Below are 10607 nucleotides of genomic sequence, written 5' to 3' on the forward strand. Positions count from 1 at the left end.
TAACTGTGATAGGAATACAGGAGGTGGCCCACGTATGAGTGGGAAGACAATTCACTTTGCTTAGAACATGCTGAGTTTGAGGTGATGATGGGACACAAAAGTGGAGGTGTCCAGGAGGCAGTCAGATGAGGTCTGGGATAGGGATGAAGATTTTGCAGGCACTGGCATATATATGGGTGGGTTATTTAGGGGTAGCGTGTAGAGCCTGGTAATCCAACATTTCAGGGGTTGGCAGAAAAAGAGGAGGCTGAGAAGGAATGGTCACCAGCTGAGTGGCTTCCCACTGCTGCATCACTAGACTACCCTGGGAGGCCTCCTGGAATAGTATCCAGGACTACAGAAGGGACTAGGAAGCCAGATTGCCGTCCTCCTCCTCCTTCGCCACCAAGTCCTAGCAATGCTGATCCTGTCTTCGCCCCTAGGCAAACTCCTCTCTCCCAACGCTCTTTCCTAACATACCACAGACAATCCTCCAGCCCCCAAACACTTCGCCTGTGAAAGGTTATAAGGAAATGGCCTTGCCTAAATAAAGCAGATAAAGAGTTAAATTATGTAACATTTTGGAAGCTGGGACGCCAGGGGCTCCCAAGAGGGATTGACACCTTCTAAAAGGTTCCCAGGGAAGAAACAAGGGGCACCCCCACTGAGTTCAAGAATCAGGAATCCTGGCTTGGGTAGCAGACCAAGGAAATCCCTCCTCACACAGCCCATGATGGGCCTCTCCCTCTTCACCAGAGTCCAAAGAGTAGTGATAGGGTTCCCTTCTTCCCTCTCTCTGGACTGAAGACAGGCCACTGGGTGTAAGTATCAGCCACCACACACCACCTCTTCCATTAGACAGCATCCCAATTGCCTCCTCCTCCCACTTCTGGAATACGTCCTGAAACACAGGTGTGAGATGCAGGCGGCTAAGTGTGTGTTGAGAAGTCAAAACAGGTTGCTAGATTCTAGGTGAGAGACTATGTAGCTACTCCTGAGAGTGGTGGGGCTGTGTGCTGTTGGCTCTCTCCAGGCACAGGGTCCTTATGAAGAAATATTCCAGAGTGTTGTGTGGTAGTCACCCCTGATACACTGCCTACTGGTAAGCTGACACTGAAAAAGGGCAAATGGCAGAATCAGATGTTGGGCTCGATCGTTGAGGAGTGAGGGGCGGAGGGTAAGTGCCTGTGGTGAGATGAGTTCCTTTATGTGGCCTTTCTGCCTTGGTTCTTTGGAAAAACAGCTTGAGAGATTTTTCCCCTAAACCCTGAGGAGTTAACTTTGCTCTGGTTTTCCACTCCAGTTTTCTACTTTTATACTGGTTGATTGATACTTCCTGGGTAAGCTGTAAACAATTTGATGGTTGGAGAGTTTTTGTCTGGCCCTGGGCTGCAGCCCGCCATGTGATTGGTCTATTTTATGTCCCTTGCAGGGACTGGTCAGTATACTAGGCAAATGAAGTGACTATGGTCCACCAAGGGGATTAGTCAGTTCATGGCCCTGCTGGGAGGATCATGCCTTGAAATTCACAAGGAATTGTAGCCAACCCCACAGAAGTTTCAGAATGAGGAAAGGAGAAAAGCAAGAGAGGCAGAGAGAAGACAAGGAATCTCCTAAAAGAGCTGTAACATGATGGGTCAAGGGCTGTAACACTGAACACGGCAAGAGACCCAGAAGGGGCCCTGCTGCAGAGCTGGGAGTGAAGGCAGAAACGCGATGCTAGGAAATTAGGAATGCAGCTAGGAGAGCTGAGCAAAAATACTACACTGGCTGTGAGCTGGGTCAGTTAGCATCAGTTAGCAGTGGAGAGGCCCATGACAGGGAGGCTGATGGCAGAGAGGCCTGCCCTCAGGGGGCTAAGTGGCAATGTGCAGGGCCAAGAGGAGGCCTGCATGGCTGAGAAGGGGACTGCACAGCAGAGAGAAGGGCCTGCTTGCTTGTATAGCCAAGATGAGCTGAGAGAGCTGTCCTGCACTGAAGAAGAAAGGGATGTGCTCTTTACTTCCAGGGAGCTTTCTAGACTTTGCCTACATGCTTCCTGGTCCTGATCCTGAGTTGTAGCCTGTTGATCCTGATCCCAAATTGTACCCTTTTCCTTAATAAACCACTTAGCTGTGAGTACAGTCTGTGAGTTCTGTGTGGCCATTGCAATGAATTATCGGACCCATCAGAGAAGAGAGTGCTGTGGGAAGGACAGTTGGTGTCAGAACTGGTAAAAGGTTTGGGAAGTGGCGGTATGTCTGACCTCCATCTCAGAGGGGTCAGCTTTGGGGTAATGGTGATTCTCCTCCTACTGAAGTTAGAGGACTTCAGGCACTACTGGAACATTTCAGTGTTCAATTTTGTGACTGAAGGGCAAGAACAGAGGCCCTCTCTCCTCTTGGCCTCATCCGCCACCAAACTGTCCACCTCCCTATTTCTGTCACTACTGTTTTCATTCTTCATGGCCAGGTCTCCATCTTTGGACCTGCTTTTCACTCTTCCTCTACGCTTTGTGGCTCCCCCATCCTACTGCTTCTTCCCTTGCTTATTGCTTATCCTAACCTTTTGGTTAGCAGCCAAACTGTCTTCCTAACAGTTTAGAGATGAGGAAATGAAGCTCAGAGAGAAGCCTGATGCCAACAGCCAGAAATGAGGAGTCCGAGCCTCTTTGTATGCCATACAAAAGCCCTGCATATCTGGCCTCCTCTCCAGCCTCATCGCTGGAGTTCTCCACCATCAAACTGATACTCGCAGTCCCCAAGACAAGCCATGCCCTCTCATGTCCAAGCCTTTGCTCCTGATGTCTCCTGCTACAATACACCAAGGTTGCCCTGGTGAGTTCCTGAGTCAACCTTTGAGACTCAGTCCAAGTGTACTCCACTGTTCTTGTGAGACAGGGGCTGTGTCCTAATTGTTTTTGTATCTCCAGCCCTTCACATAGGGCCTGGAAAGGTAAGATGCCCATAAATATGTGCCCTTGTCACTAAATGATCTGGGTCCTGATTAGGGTCCAGAAGTATGCTCAGCATTTGAAACCCTGTGGGAGGCCCCAGGACGAGAATCCCCTTGCCCAGTTCTTGGCTGGTGTGAAAATGGCATGGCAGGGCATCGAAAGTCCTCCTCTAACTTCACAAGGAGAGAGAGAGTCATCATCAACATCAGCCCAAGGCTGATTCCTATGAAGTGGAGGTCAAACATACCTCCACCCTCCAATCTTTTTACCAATTCTGACACCAGCTGTCCCGCCCATGGCACCCTCTACTTCTCTGCTGGGTTCGATAATTCATTGCAATGGCCACACAGAACTCACAGGCTATACTTACAATTATGGGATTTATCAGAGAAGTAACAGGTTACAGTCAAGATCAGGAGCGACTCAGGATACAGTTCTTCAGTCAGGACAGCTCTTCGGCCATGCCTACAGGCAGGCCTCTCTCTGGCCTTTGGCCTCTCAGCCTGGTCTCTGCCCTGCTTGGGCAAGTGTTACAAAGCTCTTTAGCTCCACCAGTAAGTGCCCGGGGACACCCCACTCCACTAGTAAGCCTCAGCCTGAAGACGCTCTGCTCTTTAGCTCTGTGGGTCAGCAAGCCTAGCTCCACTGACAAGCCCCCAGAGGCACCCCACTCTGCCACGAAGCCTCCTGCCCAAAGGTGCTCAACTCTCTTACCCTGTGAGTCAGTGAGCCAAACTCCATCAAGCGCATGGAGGTACTCTACTCTACCAGCAAGGCTCCTACGCGAAGGTGCTCAGCTTTCTCACTCAATAGGCTGGGAAGCCTACCACACTGTCTCCTGCTGGCCTCCTGGTCCTGCTGCTGCCAGCTCTCTGCCACACTTGCTGCCACTTCTTGCTGTCTTGTGCCATCGCCAGTGTTACAGCTGTCTCCTGGGTCTAGGAGGTTCTCCTTGCAAGAACCTCAGATCCAAAGGATGCAGTCTGCTCCTGTTTCTTCTTCTTGGTGGTAGTGAGGTCCCCCCGTCTGCCTCTGGGATGGCTCATTTTAAGCCTAGTGGGTGGCAAAACTGACCAATCCCCTTGTTAGGGTTCCATACACCTTATTTGCATGGTCATACCCCCGCAAGGGTGTCATGCATCTTATTTGCATTACTAGCAAGGTATCTAATCCCCTTGGTGGGCCACAAGTACCTTATTTGCATAGTCCCACCTAGTTATTTGGTGGGAGTTACAAGACCACGGTGAGAAAAAAAAGCCGTATACCATATAAAATTGTCACACTGCGGGTGGGAAGGAGGTGACATCTAGAACCCCTGAGGGCATGAATGGTCCCCTACATTCCAACAATTGGCACTAATGGGTTTATTCCACCACTCAACAATACATAATGGGTCTGTTATGCTCTGCACACTAGGCCAGGTGCTGGGGATCAAAGATGAATGGAGAAATAAACTGGGAGGAGACACTCGAGCTGAAACTTTAAGCACGGCCTAAAATCTGCAAAGAAAAACAACAGAATTTAATCTGTCCTTTCATCCACGTGTGCGAGGTCCCCACCGCGTTCCCAAGGCGGAGATTTGAGGGGGATTAGACATCTAATCCTCTGGTTGGGTCTCCTTCTCAGGAAGGCATGAGGCCGGAATCCTAATCTGGATTCACACCTGGCCCCATTGTTCTCCTAATTCCCTGCACTGGGTCCGGGAATTAGCGGTCTAGTTTCCAGCGCATTCGCCGTCGGGAGGCCCCGGGAAACTCTGAAAGGATTCCACCCTCCCCCGGCTCAAGAGACCCCCATCTAGACTCGGACCTCTCGGACGAGCGAGCAGGGCCCCTAAGGAGAGTCTCAGGCGATCTTCCAAAAAGTGCTTCCCCTTTAAAAGGAGGAGGCTGGCGGGCGCAGGATAGTGACAGCGGGACGCGTCACAAATCCAAAGCCAAACACCCTGTCCCTGAACGACCCCGCGGGCCAGCGCTGTCCCAAGAGGCTTCCACCGGCGGCCCCGCGGAGCCCCGAGGCGCGGGCGCCGATTGGCCAGCTCGCCGCGGGGCGGGGCCAAGCCTTAAAGGGCCCGAGCTGAGGCCGAAGGGAGGCGGCGGTGGCGGCTGGGAACCGAGCGAGGTGATGCCGCCGGGCTCTAGGGGGTCCCGCCCGTGCCCCACGCGGGTTTCTGTTAAGTCCTTCTAGTGCCCACGCCTACTCTCGGGTCCATGGAGCCCTCGCGAAACTATCCGCTGTTTGGGGGCTCCTTCTCCGCCATCCTCCCCGCCGGAGCCATTGACGTAAGGTGAGGAGGCCGGGGCGCCGGTGGAGGCCGACCGGGTGGGTTGCGGGAAGAGGCGGGGGTCAGCTAGGGACCCCCTGACTTCTCCCCAGTGACCTCCGACCGGTCCCGGACAATCAGGAAGTTTTCTGCCATTGCGCAACAGACCAGAGCCTGATCGTGGAACTTCTGGAGCTGCAGGCCCACGTGCGGGGCGAGGCGGCTGCGCGGTGAGGAAGGCGGGCCCATGGCCAGCCAATGGGAGAGCCGGAGCCAGAGAAGTGGGCGGGGCCCGTGACATGATGGTTAATCAGGGCAGTGAGAACTCCAAGGGCAGTACCGCCGGAAATGATCCCAGCCAGGGATTTAGAGATGTCGTGGGGGTGGGGGGACGGAGAGAGATGACCCTCCCTGACCCTGCTCTACCCAACCCAGGTACCACTTTGAGGACGTTGGCGGGGTGCAGGGGGCTAGGGCTGCGCAAGTAGAGGCTGTGCAGCCCCTGCCTTTGGAGAACCTGGCTCTGGGGGGCAGCTGTCAGGAGGCCTGGGTCCTCTCTGGCAAGCAGCAGGTAGCTAAGGAAAACCAGCAGGTGAGGGCTGGGGGAGTGTTGTGGCGGCGGGGGGGGGAAGGGTGGTGGTGGGGAAAGGGTAGCCCTGGGGGCCAGGTAAGTATCCTGATTCTAATCCCTTTAGGTAGCAAAGGAAGTGACACTACACCAGGCCTTGATGCGGCTGACCCAGTACCAGACGGATCTCCTGCTCACCTTCAATCAGCCCCCGTAAGGAGGGAGGATAGGTGGAAGGAAAAGGCGGGTGACTGGTCATGGCTGGGTCCCCAGGAGAATAGGGCCGGGAAGGGCAGAGCGGGGAGACTGACTGGTGAGGTCCTCCAAGGAAGCGAGAGAGAGGGCTAGAGGTTTGAGGTCTCAGATACCCAGGTCCCCTGGGGAACAGGAAGTGGGAACTTCCAAACCTGAGCCTGGATGATGTTCTCTCTCCATGTGTTCCCCCAAGCCCTGAGAACAGGTCATCTCTTGGCCCTGAAAATCTGTCACCCCCACCCTGGAGCCTGGGTGACTTCGAACAGCTGGTGACCAGTCTAACCCTTCACGATCCCAACATCTTTGGTCCCCAGTAAAGATGGTGAAGCACTGTGTGATGCTGCTAAGGACCTGGGGGCCCACTAATGCAGGGGTACCAGGGGCTGGATATCTGGGTTTCCCCTTATTCCTTCCCTGTGCCTAAACATAAGACACCTCCACTCTGCAGAAATAAACTTCCTTTATAATCAATATAATCTTTGTCTTTGAATCTAACAGGACACCTGGGTTACTCCCTGTTCCCTTTGGTCTTGGAGGGGGCATTTAAAGCTGTGCATGGGAGCAGGAGGGACCCAAGGCCAGCAGTGCAGAGGAAGAAATACCCTTTGGAGTGACTGGCTTAGCCCTGAGAGAGGGGTGTAAGGTGTACAAGGGGTGGGTAGGGAAGCCACAACACCCAAGGAGGAAGGGAGGAAAACTATCCCTTGTAGTGATTTGAACCCTGAGAGAACAGATGGGAGTGGGGTTGGTTGTCCCCCTCAATGGATGAAAGGTCACCTGGTCAGAAGTCCCCAGGACCTAATAGTGGAGGCAGAAGTGTCCAAAGAGTGCTGATTGGTGGAGATGAGGGAGTGGCTGTTATTTGGTGTACTTGTAGTAGAGGGAGCGCAGCTGGTCCCAGAAGAAGAGGGAGAGGATGGTGTGGGGGCCCAGGCGGAAGTAGGAGGCACCTATGCCCTTGTACATGCCAAAAATGCCCTCCGTCCGAGCTGTCTGCAGCAGAGCGTCCAGTATCCCCCGGTACATGAGACCCTGAGAGCAGGTTAGGGAGGGAGGGAGGGAGAGCATGAGGAAGGAATCTGTCAGAGCCCAACAGGGGCCTCACCTGCACCCACAACCTGCTTTCCCCTCTCCCTGGCTTCCCATGTCTGCCTGCACCCCAGAACACTCCCTTACCTTGCCCCCAGCATCTGTGGGCTGGTTGTAGAGTCTTGTACTGGCCATGTCAAAGGGTGTCATGGCCAGGACCACCACAATGCCACTCACCATGGCCGCCGCCAAAGCCACCTTCCAGCTCTGGGAAGGAAACACCTAGGAGGAGAGGGAGGAAGGGCTTTGTCAATCAGCCAATCATTCAACACCTAGGACAGGACAGACCTTGTGCTGGGTACACAGTAGAGAGTTGGTGACTCAGGAAGCTTACACTCCACCAGTTATAACAGTGTGATAAGCTGTGAAGGAGGAAGGACAGGGTGCCCTGAGGACTTAAGGTATACCTTCTGGGAGGAAGTGACAAAAGAATTGTCAAGAATTGACAGGAGTCAATGACCCCCAACCCTCCTGCTGCTCCCTCACATTTGAATGTTGGCACTGCCTCCTCTAGGGTCCACCTCAGCTTGCCCTCCCCTCCCTCATTCCCAGGAAAGCCCACCTCTTTCCCCGGGCAGTACCTCCCACTGGGTTATGAAGTCCTTGGTGGATGAGAAGGTGCACAGCTGGGTGGAGGAACCGATGATAACTCGGGGCAGGCTGCCCAAGGACCCGCGCCACAACCCCACCAGACCATGTTTCTGGCCAATCTGGGTTAGCGCCTGAAACATGCCCTGGTGGGGGGAAGACCATGGGGGCGGGGTTCAGTTACCCCAGTGTCAGGATCACCACCTCCTGACACCGCCAAGGATGGGTTCTTAACAGGAACTCGTCTAGACAACTGGTTCCATGTGGGTTTAGAGCTAGACAGTGGCCCTTCAGTTGTCTACCACCCCATTGTTCCCTCTTTCCCCACCCCCAGAATAGGGGCAGGATGTATGGAGATGAGGACATTAGCAGGTCAGGAGAACAGGATGGGAGAAACAGGTGCAGAAGACTAGAGGGACTGGGGTACACTTTGGAAAGGGGGTCTGGGTGGACTGCATGGGGAGAGTGGGGCTGAACTGAGGAGCCATGCAGAGCAGTGGCTGGGATGGGAGCTGTCTGGTAACAGGCAGAAAGCTGGGGCCGGGGGGAGGCGGTGGGGAATGGGAGAGAATGGGCAGGGACAGCAGCTGAAGGGTTGGGCAGTCCTCACCTGGTGCTTATACTGGTGTCCTACTGCAATTTCTGAGGCTGCCTGGGCCTGTAGGTGTGTCTTTACCTGAGGACAAGATAGTGTCACAGCCTATGCCCCAGTGGCCATGCTGCCGTTTCAGAAACCCAAATGCTTGACTCCCTCACACTTCTATAGGGTTCTCAGCAAAGAATATCCTTTTAATCTGATAATTACTGTTGTTCCCACTAAACAAATTGGTCATGAGACTCTGTGTCTCTTGGCTCCAGGCCAAGGGGATGGATCTTAGCACAGCAAGACACCCCAGCCTCCTCCACATCCTCCTTCCCTTGGGGGTGGGGGAGGAGAGTGGAACGGCTGGATAACAGCAGCGTTTCCTAAGACTGCTCCCCTTAGGTAAGACCTGGGTACCAGCCTCTCACAGCAGCCCCTGTTCCCAGACCAGATATCCAGCAACCACAAGGACCAGGTTCCCCATCAGACTTTGGGGCAGGTTATGAGGGTTCACCGGCAAAACCTGGCCATGACTGACTTTGGAGAGGCCACTGTCCCTGAATCTCACACCCTCGGAGTGAGACTAGCCTGCCTTCCCTCCTGCAGAACACACTGTCTCCCAATGTCTTTCCAGGAGCAATAGGCATGGCCTAGTCCTAGCAAAGGAGTCCCACTGGCACAGCGGTTAAACGCTCGGCTGTGAACCAGAAGGTCGAGGTTTGAACCCACCAGCTGCTCCATGGGAGAAAGATGTGGCAAACTGCTTCCATAAAGATTACAGCCTTGGGAACCCTATGGGGGCAGTTCTACTCTGTCCCATACGGTCACTATGAGTTGGAGTCAACTTGAAGGCAACAGGTACAGGTAGTCCTAGCAATAATCAGCTGTGTGACCTTGAGCTAGTCACTTCCCTTCTCTTGGCCTTAGGCTCCCAGCCCTTTACCTACTCCAGATGAACTCAAAGGGGCAGACGGCGAGACTGTGATTCTGCGATGCCCGGGATGCCCCTGTACTGATGATGTATGTTATTCAGATTTCTTGTCCTTCCCTAAACAAATCCACCTCCAGCTTCAGTATCAGGTAATATAATAATAAAAATACTATCAAATGCTTATTATGTCCCAGGATTTGTACTATGCTTTACGTGTGCCATCTCGTTTGTCTCACTCAGTCCTCCTCATAATCATATAAGAAGGGGACTACGATTATTCCCATTTTACAGATGTGGCAAGTGAAATTTAACAACTAGTAATTTTCAAAGCCAGGATCTGAACCCCAGAAAGGCTTACTCCACAGCCTGTAATCTCGATGAATACATCAACCAAATCCATTGGATGGGTGTGTATAGGGCAGATTGGAAGACCCCAAAGCCTTTTCTGATGTTCTCCCCTAGTTGTAGGGCAATACCCTGCCACTTACACCCTCGTGAAGGCCCAGACCCCACATTGCACCAAGGGTCTTCCCCAAAGGTCCCAGGAAGAATCCCTCTTCTTACCATGTAGATGGGGCTCCCCAAGTAGGCTCCCAGGGCCCCAGCCAGGGCCCCAGCTGCTGCGCTGCGGGCAGGGCTGCGAGAGCCTTCTGCTGTATGCAGATAGCCCCCAGACTCAGCCAGCCCGTACGTGCCAAGTCGAATGCCATTCATCAAGAACTGGTATATGAGGGCAGGGGCCAGGCCCTTCTGCAGGGCGGCCAGGCCGTCCACTTTGCCAATAGTGATGAAGGCATGGAAGACACTTCGGTAGTGTCGCCGGTAGCTGCCCGGGGCCTGCAGCTCTCCCTGTAACTGCATCCGGGTCTTCACCACCTCCAGGGGGTTGGTGAACACACAGGCCCCACACGCTGCCAGGCCGCTCAGCAGGAAGTCCATGCCGGGGCAGTGACGGCGGGGACCGGCCGGGGCAGTGACGGCGGGGACCGGCCGGGGCAGTGACGGCGGGGACCGGCCGGGGCAGTGACGGTGGGGACCGGCCGGGGCAGTGACGGTGGGGACTGGCCGGGAGTAGGAAAGTCACAGTGAGCCTCAGAAAGGGGGGGGGGTGTCAGGGGAAGACCCCAGTTTCAGTAGTCTAGGCTGTAGAAGATAGGAATTGAGAGGTCTGGAGTCAAGAGTGCCAGCCAAATGTCAAGAGGTCAAGGGTTAGCTGGAATTTGGGGATCAGGAGGAGGCAAAGAGGGACGAAAGAAGGGTTTAGGAGAGTCTAGTGAGAAGGCCCTGTTGGTTGTGAGGCTTGAGGTTAAGGAGGGGCAGGAGCCAGAACGGTGGCAGGTGGGATGCTCAGGATGGCTGGCTACGGGGGCCAGGAGTAGGGGAGTCAATCGCGGAGTTGAAAGATGGGAAAGCGGG

General features: G+C 54.2%; 2 protein-coding genes across 3 annotated transcripts; one reads left to right on the forward strand and one right to left on the reverse strand.

Annotated features, from left to right (window-relative positions):
• Positions 1-4972: 4972 nt before the first annotated feature.
• On the forward strand, positions 4973-6476 carry RANGRF (RAN guanine nucleotide release factor). Of its 2 annotated transcripts, none has more exons than XM_010596603.3 (5): positions 4973-5201; positions 5291-5407; positions 5613-5748; positions 5873-5958; positions 6194-6476. In XM_010596603.3, exons 1-5 carry the CDS (start codon positions 5125-5127, stop codon positions 6315-6317), a joined length of 540 nt encoding a protein of 179 aa, XP_010594905.1. In that variant the 5' UTR covers positions 4973-5124; the 3' UTR covers positions 6318-6476. The 2 variants fall into 2 exon arrangements, with proteins under 2 accessions (XP_010594905.1, XP_003416961.1); XM_003416913.4 differs by having other exon boundaries at positions 4974-5201; positions 5613-5769.
• On the reverse strand, positions 6453-10193 carry SLC25A35 (solute carrier family 25 member 35). Its single transcript, XM_023556165.2, has 5 exons — positions 9756-10193; positions 8288-8353; positions 7671-7823; positions 7177-7311; positions 6453-7032 (listed from the first exon to the last, which is right to left on the reverse strand). Exons 1-5 carry the CDS (start codon positions 10128-10130, stop codon positions 6859-6861), a joined length of 903 nt encoding a protein of 300 aa, XP_023411933.2. The 5' UTR covers positions 10131-10193; the 3' UTR covers positions 6453-6858.
• Between the last annotated feature and the right edge of the window lie 414 nt (positions 10194-10607).

This window comes from Loxodonta africana, chromosome 18 (assembly GCF_030014295.1).
Source record: "Loxodonta africana isolate mLoxAfr1 chromosome 18, mLoxAfr1.hap2, whole genome shotgun sequence".
Lineage (NCBI taxonomy): Eukaryota > Metazoa > Chordata > Mammalia > Proboscidea > Elephantidae > Loxodonta > Loxodonta africana.